The 18,861-nt window shown below is 38.1% G+C and overlaps 1 protein-coding gene across 2 annotated transcripts in view; it reads right to left on the bottom strand.

Annotated features, from left to right (window-relative positions):
- Positions 1-7,331: 7,331 nt before the first annotated feature.
- glra4a (glycine receptor, alpha 4a) overlaps positions 7,332-18,861 on the bottom strand; it is a 54,198-nt gene continuing 42,668 nt past the window's right edge. Inside the window, exons 6-10 of one of the 2 annotated variants that reach the window (XM_016681711.1) lie at positions 16,258-16,395; positions 15,798-16,012; positions 14,330-14,485; positions 12,157-12,267; positions 7,332-8,275 (exon numbers count right to left, since the gene is read on the bottom strand). In XM_016681711.1, the coding sequence (XP_016537197.1) occupies positions 7,985-8,275; positions 12,157-12,267; positions 14,330-14,485; positions 15,798-16,012; positions 16,258-16,395 (911 nt within the window). In that variant the 3' untranslated portion in view covers positions 7,332-7,984. The remainder of the gene's footprint in view (positions 8,276-12,156; positions 12,268-14,329; positions 14,486-15,797; positions 16,013-16,257; positions 16,396-18,861) is intronic. The other variant, XM_007571914.2, reaches the window with a different exon arrangement.

The raw sequence follows: 18,861 nt of genomic DNA, 5'->3' as shown, positions 1-18,861 counted from the left end.
AATCTGGAGCAAAATTGAAAGCCCTGCCCAAAATAGAAATTATTGTAACTGGTGTTAAGAGCACTGCAAAAAGATGCAAATGACATCTGTATTAAAGATATGCAAATTTGCCCTGATGATTTTGCAGAGAAAACAGCTTTTCTCTCCAGTTTATAATGAGCATTTCCAGGCTGGACAATGACATTTAAATCTGATGAGTCTGAATTGTGAGGATAGCAGTACAAGAGACTCAGCTAAAAAGACAGAGAAGTACTAAAACAGCAACAACAGACAATATCTATGTAAACAGTATAGCTGCAACATCCAAATAAGACATAATTAAAAGTAACCCTAATCATAAAAATCCTGATCTCAGTCCTGCTGGTCTGTAGTTTCTTCATAAATTCATCCAATGCAAAACATAGTAAGGCTCTGCAATAGAAAATAAGCCAACTACTCTAAAATTTTAATATATTCTCTGGTAATGACACATGATCAATATTAAACACCCAGAGTGCTTAAACATGAAATGCCTTGGCATTATTATTCTGCGTGATCACACGCTGAACAGCCAAAACATCGACATCACAGACAGATTAAGTGGGAAACACAGATGATCTCATTACAATGGCTGTCGGGAGGTTTTGTGAAGGTTAGTGCTGAAACCGGATCAACACAGGAGAAGCTCAGGAGGCTTTAGATGTTTCTCACAACAGCCCCTAATGCTGAAACTTGGCTGAAGAAAACAGGGCAAAAACAGGAAGGATCATCAGGAATGCGAAAGTGGAATGAAAAATCTGTTTTGCTGCAGGTTAGTCTCAGTAAGACGTTTATGCGCACATTTCTCCCTCTTTGAAAGCACTAAGTTTTCAAATCAAACTGTAGGTTTTTAAAAATTTCTATAACTTACAAGATCATATTGAATAGATTCAGAGACAACAGAAATCTTTTAAAACAAGGAAAGAATGGTGGGTTACTTACTGTACTCTCCAAGAGGTGAAACAATCCAAAAGCAATTCTGAACTCATTCAAGAGTTATTGCAACACATATTGCTGATTCTGATTCACACTTGCCAGCTAAATTTGTATCTCCTTTTTCCTTCAGAAAGTCTTTTATTCTTTGTGGCATAAATTTGACATGTTGTGTCCATACTAAATGGTGCAAATGAGCCGTTTCGAAAACCTCCCAATTTTAAGTCACAATCAAACTGGCACTGAGCCGTTACCAAGCAACCCCAGCCGAGCTCAGCCCATCACCTAGCAACCCAAGCAGATCTCCAACACATTTAGTCATCTGGTTTTACTGCTGTATGCGCTGTGAAATGGCTGCAGCAAAAGACAACTGTTTTGTTATTGACTTACCACTGAGAAAGGACATGTTCAGTTTTCAAAATTGGTTGTATAATTGTGCATCTGTTTTTGCAGCCATTTTCACATGCAGTGTAGATGTTGAGTTGGGGGGTGTGATCAGCAGCAGCTTATCTGCTATCAAAATCTGCTATCAAAATAGGCAGAACTGCCCAGACTAAAATCTCATTATCTAAGGCTGACTTAGATAATGAGTCAGTCTTAGTCTTAGTCTTAATTTGTTCAAAGAGGCATAAGAGGCCACCTATAAGCAATGTTTGGACATTTTATGGCTCAGAGGGCAAGAACTCATTCTTAAAATCTGATTTGCCAATTTTAATGACTTGCAAGATGTGTTTATTGTTCATAACTAACTAGAGTGACATCTGGAGTTGTTTTGTGCTCATTTATTCCATCTGCTTCAAGGTTTGACTTGTTGTACTAAGTCATTGTAGGAGCTTCTGCTACCTTTTTTTAATCTCAGTCTCATTTTCCTCACTGGAGATTTTCTCTTTTTCAAGCAAGTCTGTGTGAAGCAACGTCAAACTCTTTCTCCCCTTGAAAAGCCATCAGTGAAGACCTGTATCAGAAGTGGACGACAGAGCAATGGACATAGATGGTGCATTAAACTGATAAAACAAAACTAACCCTCTTTCTTCTGCATGGCTGTTTGTACTGATATAGAAGAAGGGTTTGTGAAGAACTCTGCCCAGGCAACAGATCTTCAGAAAGGAGAAAAAGATTTTAAAGCTGTATTCTGAAAGAAAAAGAAGAACAAAGACAGACATACTGTTGGGTGATGTGTGTAGTAGCGCTTCAGAAACTTGAAAAGATGTTCTCCAAACATCACATCCTGCTGCACTTCAAATCCAACAACAGTCTCAGACAGAAAAGTTACTCACTCCAAGGATAAAAGACCCAAACACATGTTGAACAAAGTGGTTCATGCAGTTCAGCTCAGTCAGAAGTGCTCAGATCTTTTTAAGGGAGAAACTGAACTCCAGACAAAAATCAGCTGTCCACTTAACTTGTGAAAGATTAGGGTGTTTTTTAAGGATGGGAACACATATCTTGGGTAGAGTAAATATCTAAAAGGGAAAGATAAAAATAAGAAGAGCAATTTGTGTCTGGTTTCATGAATCAAACTTAGTGTTCCTATTTGGTAGTAGAGGCCATTCAAGATGTTTTGTTCAATTCAATTCAGTTGATTTATACAACAGTCACAACCCAACATTTCTGGGCACTTTCCTAAAGAAAGTCAACTCAGTTCAATCACACATACATTCCAGCTGATCATAGTTATAAAAACAGTGCATTAAGCTCAGTTTGTGCAAAGTCTTCTATTTAAAGGTAACCTTTAAAATAGTTATCTGACTGCAAAGTTCTCATGTTTTCAGAATTTTGTTTGCGCTGAAAAAACTTCTGACGCGGCATGATCCGAGGGAAGAAGTCCCACTTGTTTGTCAGAGTTCAGTTGTTTCCTGGAGTTAGTTTAATAAAATGATCTGAGAGACCTCAAGGTTAAATTTTATTCTTGTTTTCCTGAAAAAATAGGAAGTTATTTCAAAGAAATTTCACCAAAACATTTGAAAGGCAAGCAGAAAACTGATGTCAGCAAAGCAGTTCTGCAGGAATGTCCTAGACTTCTTCTGCTTCATGCAAAAAGAATGAATTAGAAATGTTACCAAGCCGGATCCAAGTATAAAAGAAAACTGAGATGCTGTCAGCAGAGTTTACACACCATGTTTTTTTTTTTTTCATCTTCCCCTTCAGCAAAGAAATTTACATGTCTTTCCATAAAAGAGAAAACTCCGTAGCGTTTGGGCATGTATGCATTGTCTTCTTGGAAAATATCTCTTCCTGTGGTCAACCTGCAACACTAAAACAACCAGTAAAATAAAGTTACGACTTGTCTCCGGGGTAATTGTGATAACGACGACTGTGTCTGATGGATGGGCCTGAAAAATGTAGAGAAAATCCTCAGTTCACTGAAACTGCAGAAAGAGAGGGAAAGTGGAGGCAGTGACACTCTGTCTCCTATTTATATGTCAGTGTGCAGGTGGGATATGACTGACTGAGAGCTTTTAAAGCATTTTATCTGAGCCAAGGTGGAAAATGAGATCGAGTGGACAGGATGCTTGAAAAATACTTTTTAAAAAAATTATAGGCCCGTAGTGAGGCCTGATTTTACAATTAAGCTTAACCAGGAGAGTCAAAAAAAAGAAAACATTTTTGAGTTTCTTAGAAAATACAACTTTCTTTCTATTATTGCATAATAATACATGTTTAAGCATTTAATTCTCTTTTGAGCTGGTCAGACCATTTTCTTCCACATATTTGCTGTTTTGTGGCAAAATAGAAAAGGAATTCCTTTAATACTGTTTTTTTTCTTTACCTCTTGTCCGTAGCAGAAGGATTTGTGTAGTGCACTACTAGCTGCGGACCTGTCAACAAATTGTCCTTCTGTATGCCCAGCTACTGTCAAAGTATAACAAACTTGTAATATTTCACACAACTTTGTCCAAAAGACAGAGATAAAATCATATTTGTGACTCTAATTGAAATAAGTTCTGATTTATTCGTCTTACAGAAACCTTTTACAATAAACTCAGTGAGAACCGTGCACAGCAGCATGTGTTTTACTCCATTATGGAATCAGATTTAGCTCTGGAAGGACAGGATGTTGAATCAAACCCCTGCACCACCCACACAGATGAAACGTCTTTAGAAACCAGGGTAAAAGGAGCACATCCTGTACACAGCCATGCTTTTCAATGTTCTGGGTGACATTCACAAGGTGCATAAACCACTCGGGGCAAGTAATTTCCTGTGTTTACACTTACATTTAAAGGTGACATGTGCTGCATTGTCCCTCAATAAATCACTGTCAAGAGAAGCCAATACTTTCTTCTTCTTTTTTGTTTTTTTTACCTCTACTCATAACGTTTGTCGAGCAGCTTGACATTTACAGTAACAGGACAGGTTTTTCACTCAGGAGCTTCTGGTACAGTGCTTATATTTCTGTACCTGTCAAATTGAAGTTGCTGTAGAGAAGTCCAAATAACAGTCAAAGAAGCATCTCCTGCAAAGCAAACAAAAATGAAATCACTGGGATTCAGCAGAAGCTGGAGAGCATGACGGTTATTCCTGAGTCAGACAGGAAGGAAATGTCTTGGGATATAATGGTTAGTTGTTCAATGAAACCTCCCTATGCCTCATTGAAGGAGCTTTTTTTTTTTACCCAATTGTTTGTCTTAAAAATACATCTGAGTCATCATCATCGTTGTGCGTTCCTTTGAGGTTGTCTTCAAACAAGCAGCTACGAACAAAGGAATACTGGAGGCATCTAAGACCGGCTGGAACAATGAATATTTCATGTCTTCATTTTGCCCAGTGCTTCTGCAGGGACCAGTTTATAAATCACTGATAGCTCTGTTTTCATTTTGATGTCCTCCTTTACAAGTCTTAACTCATAATGGTGGTCAATATATATGTCTGTTCAAGTTACTTCCCTCTTGGGATTTGTGTCAGGTATTTTCATGCATCTGCACACAAAACTTTGCAGCATGCTTTCTGAGTCCAGTTTTACTGATGTTTACACAGAGTCTGCTTATCAAAGGAGAGAAGACTTTGACAATAAGAAATAAAAACAACAACAAAAAAACTTAGGGAGATATTTTTTTTCTTTTTTACAAATTGATTTGGAGGGATTTGCTGGTGCAAAAGGGGAGAAAACACTTCAAGCTGAGCACCAGATGTAATACTGATGTAATTTAAATGTAATGACCATGTACATGTTTGTTAGAAACATTTCATTCAACTAGTTTGCAATTTCTGACACTACAAAATCCAGAGGAAATCTTCTTTTGACTTGGCCCCACCTTGGCCAACATTCAGCTCAGCTCCCTGGTAGGAATCAAAGGTTTTTCCAAACAGTTACAGAGTTATTAGTTATGTATATGTTTTATTGTTGTTTGGCATGAATAAGTTAGATGGAAAGTGTAAATTAATGAGTGTCAGAGGTGCTAGAAGGCAGTTTTCAAAACAGCCAAGTTGATAACACTACTGTGGCTCTCTGGTACCTAGAAGGTAAGAAATTAAGCCTTTTCTCCTAACTTTGATCTACTGCCTCAAGTTGGGGATTAAAATGTGGGGGAACCAGTGCCAGTGATGTGCTGCAGTCAATATTTTAAGTATTTCCATCCCTTCACACACATTCTGTTTGAGAAATCTACTTAAGCTGTAAAGGACGAACATCAGGGATATTTCTATCATATATATCATCATAGGCGATAAGATAGATCCTTCTACTTCTAATGCGACGTATTTTACTCTGAGTTTGTGATAGAAACAAAGTATGATATAATCGTGAAGTGGCAGAACAAGGCTCCACAACTTTTAATATTTGTCAACAAACAGAAATCTAAATGGCCTTTCAGATATGTCTGTACCTAAAAGGTCTTTGTACATCGATAAAAAAATATTCATTTTTGGAAAGTAGCACAAACTAAGTCAGATTAGATAAAGAGCATCAATTCCTAAGTCTTGCCAGACAGAGTCCATTTTCACATTGTCGATTGAGATATTCTCCGTGAATTGTTTATTATGCTCCTTGAATAGGCTAGGACAGGTTTACAAGTTAAAACATGTTCATTACATTTTTTTTTTTTAGACAAAATTACTCTTCGATAATGAGATTTTAGTTTGTTCATTTCAGTATGAGCTGTTTTTAGGGCCTCTTATTACTTTAAATCCAAAATAGCCCCCATACTCAACAGTTGCAGTAGCAATTATGCAACTATACATCTTTGAAAAACAGAAGTAGAGCCTCCTGCACAACCAACAAAAATGCAGCAAGTGGTTTCTGAGTGGTAGCACTTGTCTTTTCCAGTAGTCATTGTAAAGCTGACCAGGTGAACTGGAAATCAGCTGGTTGCTAGGTAACCGTGCAGTGCCCATTGAATGTGACTCAATAAAATCAAGAGATTTTTGAAACGGCTCATTTTCCAGACACCAAAAACTAAATAAAAACAGATGGGTTGTTTTTAGTAGCAGTAGAAACTCAAATGCCCCTTTAAAGCTCATTCCTGACCGGTCTGGTGTATTGCTTGAACTTCGTGATCCTTTCTGTACACTAATGTTCTTTAAAAGTCCTCTGAGGCATTCACAGACCTTTTTGTTTGTAAAATCCACATGTAGTTTTCATTAAGCTTCCAAATGGTCTGATTTGTTTTGACCCATCACATAAAATCCCAAATTAATTATGAGAGAGAGCGTTCACAGTTGCACTAGCAGAATCAGGGATTTTAGTAGAATGTAAAAATAAAGTTTGAACTCACACACACACACACACACACACGCACGTACAGATGCACACACACACACACACACACACACACTAAACATATACATGTGGAGTGACAGATTTAAACACACTCTCTCTCATTGACAGGGGAGCCAAACAATACAGAGGAGTTGATTAGGGCTGCAGAGAAAAGGACAGTCGGCTCCAGCTGCCTCTCTCAATTCATTGTCATTAGCAGTGGAACACCAAGCCCTTTTCAAACTCATTAGTTGATAAAACAACCCTCTGATTTCCCATTAAAAAACCCATTGGTCCTCCCTCCCTGCCCTCCCCACCTCACCCTTGCATTCCCACACCTTCAAGTCCTCCCCCGACACTGTAAAATAAACGAGCAGCTCCCATCCATCCCATGTAACAAGAAGCTCCGTTACATATAGACTGTACACACAAATTTCTGAGCTGCAGATTTGAGCAGACTACCTGTTTTCTGTAATATTTGCATTTCAGGATTTAGTTTCTACTTTTACTTTAAGCTATGTGCCCTCTTGGGAATTTTGAGCTGATGGGAGCTATTAGTGGGCTAAAATAGGAAAGTAATTGTGCGTCACGCAGTCGGGATGTGACTGAGTTTCTAATACACTCTTCTTTTTTTAAGTAATCACCTGAATATTTTGATTAAAGAGAAGTGAAATCTTATCTTGTTTCCTGGCAGAATAACAATTTATTTAAATTTTGACAAAAGGAAATACATATTTGTGCTTTGAGCAGTTGAACAGCTTTGTTTATATACATTTTAATACACTGTTTACATACATACATACATAATCTACTGATCACATACTTAAAATCGAATTATCATCACGTACTGAATATTCATAAATATCAAAGTCCCCATCACCCATATACCAATGTGATAATCTAAAGTTGTAAAAAATGTTCCTTTAACTTTTTAATTGTCAAAAACATTCATTTAAAGCTGCGTAGTGTCAAAATTCAAGTCAGCATGTCTCATTCAGCCAGGATCAACTTTTCTAAATTCTTGAACCATCATCTGAAATAAAACCCACAGCTGTTAGCGCCATTCTGATTGATCCAAGCGACTCGAACAAACACGCGTACGAAAAGGTGACCGGTAACACCAGCGAAGCCACTCCTTCCTTTTCACGTCCAAGATCCTGAAGACGCACCTGAGCACAAAGTTTTTGTCATTTCTAGTTCTGGCTTTGAGAAGCGTGGATGCTTCTTCATACTTCTTTTTTTTTGTTTTGATTTTTTTTTTTACTCACTGTAATGGGTCAAACAGGCAGTTTTGGTTCTGAGAAAAACATTAACATAATGTCAGCAGAAAGCGTTTTACAAGTTTGCATGGATGTCCTCGTGTCGCAGCACTTTGTAGGTGACCCAGTAGAAGATGTTGAAGATGAGAAAGCTCAAGGGAAAGACGGCTCTGGATATGGTGTCGATCCGTTTGGCCCGGTCAACGAAACGCTTGTGAAGGACTTCGCCGTCGTACATAGTGACCGGGGGCAGAGGGGAGAACACAGTGGGCCCTTCCACGGTGGTCCCGTCTTTGGCTTGCAGGCAGTGACCGAGTCCATAACCACGGAAGTAAAATCCTCGGCTCTCCCGCATGAGTTCGTCCTCCTGTCGGAGCAAACACAGGAGAAAAAGCATTTTTAGTGGTTTTTCTCTCCATATTTTTAACTCAGGGAGATTACCACATATATCTGGAGACAAGTTGCTCAAAACTGTAGCAGTAAAAATTGGTGTGAAAGCATTTTCTGAAAATAAGAAAAAAAAAACTCTGAAAGGTGACAAATGTTTAGCAACTCGAATGCGCAAAAGAAAAACGCAGATGTCACCAGCAATTTTAAAGTTGTTGACGGAGAGTAGACGCTATTGTTGCAAAGGAAGCTAAGAAAAAATAAAAGTTGCTTTCTTCCCCCATTGTTTACGTTTGAACTGACCATCTCTGGCTTCTTCCTGTGCAGAATTATGGTGCGTTCACACCAAACGAGATTTACGTGTCTAGTTTACATTCAAAGTCTATGTGGATGTACGCCGCGGTGTGTTTCTTGCATCTAGCGCGGTGCGATTTTAAAGTGTTTGGAGTATTTTGACCGTTTGATGCACAAAGCACGTCCGACAAATAGGCCAGCAACAGAAACAGCAGCTAGAGCGATTTTAACGCATCTTAAGTGCCCTTGATGTGCCTCAATCAATGTTCCCTCTAATTCTTCAGCAAGTTGCATGGCTTATTAAAAGAATCAGATTACAGCAGCAACTTCCATTAGTTTGCTTTTAATATAAGTGATTTGCCCCACTTAAAATGAAAAAAAACAAAAACATTGCTGTTCATGAGATGCATAGTATGTTATATGTAATATGTCCTGCTTTGGCCATGGTGAGAAAAGAGACATTACACCTTTCAGACATAACTTTTTGTTCACATTAAAACATTCACATTCTGCACAATGAACTGTGTGCTCTAGCTTGTGATACTGTATAAATTCTTGTCTGTAAAATATTTAATTATGCAGTTTTTTTACATCTGTCTTTCTCACTTCTCCAATAGCTGTACACTTTGTCCAGTGTAGAAATGTCTGCTGATCCATAGTCAAAACTGATGTCTGAGCTCAGTGCTTCAATGTCAAATGCTGACACTCCTTTAATTCATCATCTGGAAAACGAGCATCCATGTGACCACTGAGCTTACTAATAAAAAGAGTAATCTCACCAGTATTCCTCCTCCAGCAGCCATTCCATCTTAAAAGAAGCACATTTCTTTTTTACTTTGGTTGATGAGTGGATGTCCCACTGCCCGTTCACTTAGCCATGATAGGGTGTTAGCTTTCGCATCTCTTATCTCCGTCGCACTGTTCCTACCTAGCAAATCTGCACGGTGCCACAGCGCATATGACCAAGGCACATAGACACAATAGCAGGCGATGATTGGCTGCGTAGCGAAAATGAACCGTATCGTATCATTGACTGAACAGTTGTGACCCACTGAGTTAGATCGTTATGTGTTATTGGTCCATAGTCAAAACTGATGTCTGAGCTCAATGTTCAGTTTATTTGGATTTTATTTTATGCGCTGCATAGATTTTATTGTGCGCTGAAAATGTACGAGCAGTGTGCGATTGCACAGGCAAGCAGCTTAGAGGGAACACTGGCCTCAATATAGACTTTGGATGTAAAACAGGCGCGCAAAACACTAGGTATCGAGCAAAATGTCAAGCAGGCATGAAGCATTGGACGCAAGAAACGCATCTGGTGTGAATGCACCATTACGACGGATGTCTAACATCAATGACGTAAAAGTCAAATAAAATGTGACACGACTGTTCTGACTGCAAATACTTGGAATACTATCGAATGTCACATGTGGGAATGGCGCAGGTCGGATATTTTTTGGAGGTGAGAGGATCAGAATTGGGCCATTGAGATTGCCATAAACAAGTCGGATATGGATCGCATTTGCCAGAGTGGTCTTTGCAGTGGTAATCTCCTGTTTGTACTACAAAAGGTCATTTGATAAAACTGGGTCCATTTAGTCAAACAATAGTTTTTTTTTATTTGAATTCAGTTTGACTAGCTAATCTGTGGCATGTTCTTATTTCAGCACATCTATTTTATTGGATTTGTTTGGTTATGTAATTAAGTGTATTAATTGATAGCTTGTTTTTATATATGCCAGAGGAAAAAACTGCCAACAAAAACATTTGAGATCTGAAACTTTAATTAGAAACGCAATATTCAAAGCTCATCTTCTTTAATATCCTGTGCAGATGTTTACAAAGTCTTCTAATGACTGATCTTATAAATGTTTTAGAAAGCACAAAGCAATGATTCCACTTTTGCCTTCATGCTTTTTAAAAAAAATAAAGACAGCTATTTTTACATTGAATGAGACATTGTTTCTGCCCTTTGAAGTGAATATTTATAGACACGCAGCTTAACTCTGACAGTCTCTCTGACACTTGCGGAGATTCAGTTTAACCGGAGGAAGTGAAGATGTGTGATCTAAATTGGATGATTAGCAGTCAGTGTGAAGACCTCTGAAAGCTCTGATCCGACCGTTTCAACTCTTCATTTCTCTCTCACCAACACTGACAGCTGCCAAATTCTGGACGTACTCGGAACAGAGACACTGAAATCTCCCGTCAGATATTATGCTACTAATGTGTACGAGAACCGACTCTACTCTGTTTAAAGAGATACATTTGTCTTTAAGTCAATTTGCCTATAACTGACCGCTCTGATCTTTAGAGTTTAGACAAATCTGCTAATTTAACTTCATATAAAGTTGATTCTATCACAGCAGCCCGGTTGTGAATTACTTTATGGTTACTGTATGATGTCCAAAAGACAAATTGCACCACGCAGCCAAGCTATAGGGAGTTGTTGCTCCTCTAGTACAGCTTAATTATTCCTCCTACTCTTTCGTAAATGATACAGTATGTCATGTGCTAGGATCTAAGAGTACAGTCCTCCAAAGATAATTATTGCTCGTAATCTGAGCTCTGTTCTCACAGCAGCAAGAACACCAAAATATTTTCCTCTCTGGGAACCAGATGCTAACTCTTTCCTGAACATAATGTTAGATATAACTATTGGAAAAGTGCAGGTGGCACCTTTAGGCTCCTGGAAATTACACTGAAGAATGAAACAGATTTCTGGAGGTCCACAACTCCCCCTCCTACCCCACCAATATTCTGGCTGATTTCTTTTGCAGTTTTTCTTATGTCACACAGGAAATAAGTGTTTTTAGGGCTGACATGGATTAATTGATTATTGAAATAATTTAGTGATCAATTAATCATTACCTGGAGTTTACAGACTTAGCAAATGACCATTTGCTAAAAGAACAACACAATCAGAGCAGTAATTAAACTTAAACTGTATACAAATTACATACATTTTGCAATTAAAATGAAAAAACCTTTATGTATCCATGGGTTTGCCTCTATTTAAGTCAGATGTTGTGAATTAACCTGTTCTGAACATCTAAAACCATGACATCATCATCTGGGCTTTCCCAAGATAAAGTATCTAACGCTACTGTAATATATTGTAGTGTTATAATTACTTTCCATAAAGCATCTGAAATACAATATTAATTTAATCTTTCTATGTTTTCAGTACAGAGATAAAACAAAAACAGCAAAAAAGCAAGAGAAACAGCCGTCTCAATTAATGCCACAATTCTTTGAAAGCTTTAAGAAAATTAGGAAAGAGGGTAAGAAGAAGTCTAACCTATTCTACTTTAACAAGAAACACAACAGGGACAATAAAGGGCAGAAATTTGAAGTTGGTGAAATACTGGTATGCAGGATCAGAAGGTGAGCAGCAGAGAGTTCACGAAAACAGACGTGGGTTTGGCTGTGAGAAATACGGCAGGACAAATTCACATTTGAGGTAAAACTTTCACAACACAATCAATTTGGGTGGCTGGAGGCATGGACAGAAATTGGGTTGGAAGGTCAGGGTTGACACGGGCTTCATTGGTTTTTTTTTTTTACCCTTGCACAGGCGCTGCAATGCTGACTCAGATTTCTGTAGGCTGAGTTGTTACCAGGAATGTCATTGGGTTTCCGCAAAGACTCAACGCTTGCAGCCCGACTGCCTGTCGCCTCCATTGAAAAAGGAAAATAACAACATAAGAGGAGGGAAACAACGTTACTGCTTTGACTTGAACTTTCATTTAGTTATTCAGTTTAAGTGGCTTCTGGTTTGCAAATTTCAAATCAAAACAGCAGATACAAAAGAGGCAATGACCCAGTCTAATATCTGAGGCCTTGTACACACCTAACCAGGTATCTATAAAAACTAATATTTCCGCCACATTGTTAAAAAAATATATTAAATTTTCATCCACATGAACCTGCATAAATTTGGGTTCTGAGTGTTGTTTTAAACATGCCAAACCCATAGGGGGCAGTGTAGCGCAACGCTAAAACCTATGTCAGCCAATCAGATTGCTTAAAAAAAACAGGACTTCCTGTTAGGAATTAGACATGGCTCCAGGAAGTTAATTTTATGTTGATACACATATGGGTTGAACTACTTTTAAATAGCGTATTAGAATATATAATAAATAAAACACAAGCCTATATTGACTGGGAATGATGTCAAAGTAACTATGTGGAAATACTGATGCATTATTTGTCGCAGGACCCCAAATACATTTTTCACAAATCTCCACTTTGTTCTGAGTTTTTTTTTATAAATAATTGTTTTTAAGTATTAAATGCAATTTTGATGTGGATGAAAGGCAAAGCCCATGAAAATTGATTTGTGAGAGATGAATACTCTTAATGCAGCAAATGCAAACCGTTTTAAGAAAGACTGTAAATGGAAGTAAAGATTAAATATTTGATTTATTTCTAAAGAACAAGGCAAGACAGAATCTTTAGTTAACCTTGTTTGTCTGGGATTTGTACCACTGCACTTAATTCACAACTTCCCTTCAGTAAAACTAATCGGGTCACGTGTCAATACCTCTCGGATGGATAGTTTGTGACCTCAAACATCTCTGGGGGAGTAATTGTGCCATCAGACATATTTTTCCCTGAAAGACCATTACTTTCTCTCCTCTGTATTGATGGTGGATGGCAGACTGCCCGGTAAACTCTTCTACATTTACAGAGAACACGTCTGAGGCTGCCCACTCTCTAAGGCATTTAATGGGATTGTCAAGATGTCTTGTCTATGGAAAAATAAGTGTTTCTTACGTATCTGTCTTTAAGCTGGATCCACTGTGGTAGGCGTATTGTTGTGTGAAAAATGAGACCTTAATCAAAACTAAGCAAACATTTAATGGAAATGCTACAACAAAACACCTAATATCTACAACTGCAACTGATTGGTGTTTCACCAACATTTAAGGCATAAACTAAGAGCATGAAGAAACTAATCTAATTAAAAAGCTAAACAAATAAAACGGGATGACGGCAACACAGCAACAATACAAAAGAAACAAAGATGATGAAAACATCCTCAAATCTTAAGTTGCAACAAATTTATGAAGTGGTTACAGACGCACCAATTGGAGGTTTATGGCTGATTTATGTTTTTTTTTTTTTCTTTTACATTGAACCATCAATCAATATAAATCAATTTTCAAACCAGTCTAAAAGATGTTTTTCAATCTTTTGTGGCCATTAAGTTACGAATGTTACAAATAAGTGGAAACCTTTAAAACAGGGTTTTCCTACCCTGTTTTAATGTCATGTTTGTGCTTCTTGATACAAAAAGAGTAACAAAAGTCTGAAATTAAATAGGCAAATAAGATATTAACTGCTTATGAACGTTTAACATTTAAATGTATAAAACTGTGAATCATGGAGAGGTTGTTTCTCTGTATCAAATGGCGTGACAGAAATAAAGATTCTCGAAGCTCCTCACAGGTCAGTGCTCAACATGAAACTGAGCCGCGCTGAGATGAGCAGATCTTCCTCATGTAATATGACAGCCAGCTGTAGCGTGTTGATGTTGTCAGGTCCAGGATACATAGCACCCCACAATAACAAGAGGCATAAGTCAACATTGTAGGAGCTGACAAGGTGTTGTGCTGCTGAATGGATGTGGTTTATCTTGTGCCTACTTTTTAGGAATCAGCTGCATCTTGTGATAGCTCGAATGTTTTATTTCCTGGAGACATCCTTCAGTTGTTTGTGTTCCTGCACAATTTACACTTACTATTCTCTGCTGCCGTTGCTTTTTCCTCAGCCTGATGAACTCCTTGTGTTGCCTCGAGACAAAGTTGACAGCTGCATACTCCAGCAAGGCGGCGAACACAAACAGAAGGCACACTGCCATCCATATGTCAATGGCCTTCACATAGGACACCTGAGAACAGCAAACACCACGGGGTAATCAAGAGTCAATCAATAAGGCTGCAGGGAAATTTGTGGGTGGTTCACAGTCCACCCGTTTGTCAGCTGTGGGTTGCACCGACCCTCGTGTCTGGGATGACCTAGAATTAAAATGAGTCGGTGAGTTGTGGGCAGTTGAAACGTAGCGATCGGACAGGTCACGGCCAAGACTCGGGGAGTGCCCCAGCTGTGTCATTCATAAAAGACGACATGCCAAAGCACATCAGCAATACTGGAGCAATGCATAGTGGCTTCACTTAATTAGGCAGCAATTTACTGGCTGTTAAAGAAGCAAGCACTGGAACAGAGAAGAAGGAAATTCTGCATCCATTATGATTTTCTGTCATCATCTCTTAACAGGATCTAAATCATGCAAAATTATGTCTAAATCCTTCAAAGTTTGCTACGCCAAAGTAAATCTTTCTCTGAATATTTAAGAAACAACATACTTTTGTTCCATAAATCAAAAGTAGACCTACTTTTACATGTATGGAGCTGAGATTAAGTTTCTGCTGCCTTCTTTCTGAGCTGATTCTGGTATAATCAGGAAATAATAGAACCAAATAAACCAAAGGCTACGCAAAATAGATGAACTTGCTTTAAGATACACTCACAACCAGTTCATTGGCTAATAGTGGAGCTAATTTTTCCTTTAGTGCTTCTGCTAACTTTTTACCTACCCCTACTTTAATTTTTACAGATAAAATCTGAAGCACAAATTTACTTGCATGTTTTGTAAACATTCAGTTGAAAGAAGATCAACCAAGACTTCAACAAAGAGGATTTTATGGAGGATTTTATCAAGTGGATAGACGATGGTATTCATGCTCTTATTTTGAAGAACTGGCAGAAGTGCTATTTCCTCTCTCCTCTCCTCACATTCTCTCTCTCTCTCTCCTTTTTTGTCCCCCCCCCAAAAAAATCTTTATTTCAAACCAGAATACAGAAAAAAAATAAAACATGGATAGTAGCAAAGAAGAAAAAGAAGCAAAGGGCATTATGTAATATGTAAATTAAAATGTCATAATTACATTGGTCTTCTATGGTTGTTCAAGGCAAGATATAATTTTAATTGAAGTTAGTGCCACCATTTTCCCCTCAGTACATGCTCAGCTCAAAAACATTTCACTGATTTCTGTGGATAAAATTTTAAACTACTGCGACAGAGATCTGCTGCTTTTGTCTGCATTACTGTGATTCCATCCATGTTTGTCTTGATATCTCAGGCTAACTTCATGTATTTTAACCAGAAACCAGTAGAAATATGGCCAGTCTTGCAGACTTACCTTCGGCAGAGAAGCTCTAGAACCAGAGCTCTGCGTGGTCATCGTCAGCACTGTGGTGATACCCAGACCAACTCTGGCCGGCGCAGCGTCCATGTTTATCCAAAAGGACACCCAGGACAGGATAACGATGAGGAGCGAAGGGATGTACATCTGGATCAAGTAGTAACCCATCTGCCGTTCCAGGTGGAACTTCACCTCAATGCAGGTGAATTTACCTGAGGGAACAGCATGAAATATTAAGCTCAGGCTTATGGCTCTTCTTTGTGTTCACTTTCTTTTTTTTACACAAAATACACTGAAGTTGCAACATCAAAAAAGCTAAAAATGGTAAGCAAAATAAATCCGCTTCAGTCAGTGTAACCATATCAGTGCAGAATGTATTAAAGGAGATGCACACTCTGTACCAGCTTTGACTGGGTCGTTGCTTTTTTAAGACTTTAAGTGGAATTCATTCATTCACCTGTGTTGTAGTGCTTAGTGCAGTAACCCAAGTCCTTTTCTTCTTTCAGCACAAACTGTGGGAGTGTGAGATCATCAGCCACTTGAACAGGGTTGTCAGACAGCCACTCAAAGATCAGGTCATTCATGGTGTAACCAACTGTGAAAGAGGAAGGACATAAAGCAGACACAGATGACATTCAGTCCAGAGAGAACTGTTTTTCTCTTTATGAGGAAATAAATATATCCATGTTTTTTAAGTAAGTGCACCTACTAAAATAGCATAGCTCACCATTATCCATCCTTCTTCTGACAGTACTGGGTATCTAACCGGACACAACTCAGCAAACAGAGAAGACAGACAAGAGAAGGGATGCTGTCTTGCAGACTGTGTTGCCCCATGATTTTTCATTATTACTGAATTTTCCAAGGTCTGGAGAGGCAACTGGAAACCCTCTGACATTGAAAATTTAAGGTCTCTCACCAGGTTTGACCTTTAAGTCTGGTACCAATGCTAAAAGAAGAGATGGCTGCAATAACTACCTCTTTATCTGCATTTCTGACAGTTTATATCTCTTTTAATTAGCTGCAGAAATCCTCCCCAACTACCATTAATTACCCTGTTGCTACATGGGCAGCATAGCTGCAGAGGTCCACTAATGAACCGTCATTTGATTCAGGGGTGTTGAGCACCATTGTTCTAAGACTACAAAATAGGTTAAAATGATCTACAAGAAGAACTGCACTGATTTACAAAGAAATGTACATCTAAGAGAACTAGTAGACTTAATATAAAAGTGGTTCCTATGAAATATTATTGAAATTGAGCTGTTAGCATGTCATGACCTTAATAAGACTGACACACAGTAACAAACTTCAGCCAGAAGCCTCTTCAGATTCCCTTTAAAACTAACTGCTAAGTAAATTAGTGCTTCAGAATTTATCTGGAAGCATTAATTTAGGAAAGGCTAAGTGTGTTAAACATTTTCAAACTTAGCTAAAGTGCTAAATAAAAAAATTAGCTAAGCTACTAGCACATTAAAAATCTTATTACTTCCAATAACAATAAACTTGTTGATAAATCACACTACTTCAAACCAAAATTTACCAGAAGTATGAATACCATAAAATGATTAATTTTGAGGTTCTTATGCAGAACACTGGCAAAAAAAAAAATCCTGCATTTTGCTAACAAACTGCAAAACGCAAGGCTATACGGTACTTGTTGATATGCATTTATTTAAGGTTTTATGTGTTTTCAGAACTGTGTAGTTTTTGTTGTAGCAAAAATACATGCAGCATGAAACACCGCAGACTTCCTTGAGCATCTGAACAATACTTACATCTACTGGGAACCTTCAGGGCCTGAGCTGCAAAGACATCAATTATTCAAGATGCTACACCCAACGCTGTACCTCACGTCTGAGAAACACTTCCACAAAAACACACTTATTTTGTTCTTGAGAAGAACTGTCATTCACACATCCTCCCACAACAACCGAGGAGAATGCCAATGCCTTCCTAAAACAATACAATGGTCTGCTTTGCTTCTGTCAATTATAACCGTAAGGTTTGGCAGACATGACCGAGTCACGTAGCAGACTAAGAAATTCCTGAGCCAGAATGTCTGGGATAGTGAAGCGCGGTCCATTCGTCGCATGTCATCCACTTTCGTATGTTTAAAAGCCATTTGTCAAGTGAAACGCTTCACAGCCACAGTCTCAGTCTCTCTTCCATCCTTTTCATCGATCGTTGAAGATAGAAAGTAGGCTTAAGGTTACTGAACACTAACGACTCAAGGCAGAAGAACATCTTATAAGATGCGTATTTGGAGCTTTGAAGTGCCAGAATAGGAAAAAAAATCCTTGGAGCTTTTTATACATCTCTATAAGCCAGTGGCGTCAAAAAGCCAGGCAGAAGATTGGCCTTGGCTTCCTAAAATCTGGACAATTACACCTGTTTTTTCCCCTCTAACAGATGGTGTAGGCACATTTTCAGTAGTGATAGTAAAACCTATAATGTCCTCTCAATGTTAGGCTCCAGCCAAGGTGATTGCACCCATGGGTGGTATACTAGCACTTGTCAACACAAGGCCAAATATTCTCACTGGGCCTTTAATCAAAAATGATTACCTCTCCTCTAATGGCAGCAGAAAGTGATACAGTAACTCAAACCAAAACACACTCACACACCTTTAAAGTCCACAATGCTCCCTTTAGTTTATACACTTGGAGAATAAAATATATAATAATATGTAATATAATATAATATAATTCTTTATTTCCATTTTCATCAATCTATTTAAATTTGTTTCAAGCGTAAAAACATTCTCGCTCTAAAACTAAAACAACCGCAAGGAGATATTGGCATATTCAGAACAATTCAGATTTAAGTTAATATCAGCTTTAATTACCATAAAAATCAAGAACTTGGAGTCATTAATATTGGGACTCAAATACCAGTTAATCAGTAAATTGTCACTACTGATTAACTAAAACCAAAGGAACAAAATTAAGATAAGCAACTAAAGTAAAACAATAACCGATTCTAATTTACAAAGCATTGATTAAAGAGAAACAACTGATCATTAGGAAAACAACACTAAATACTCACACTGTTGTAAATA

Source organism: Poecilia formosa, unplaced genomic scaffold (assembly GCF_000485575.1).
Source record: "Poecilia formosa unplaced genomic scaffold, Poecilia_formosa-5.1.2 Scaffold290, whole genome shotgun sequence".
In the NCBI taxonomy this organism is placed as follows: Eukaryota; Metazoa; Chordata; class Actinopteri; order Cyprinodontiformes; family Poeciliidae; genus Poecilia; species Poecilia formosa.
The sequence above is the reverse complement of the archived record's forward strand: the minus strand, read 5'-3'. Positions and strand labels throughout refer to the sequence as shown.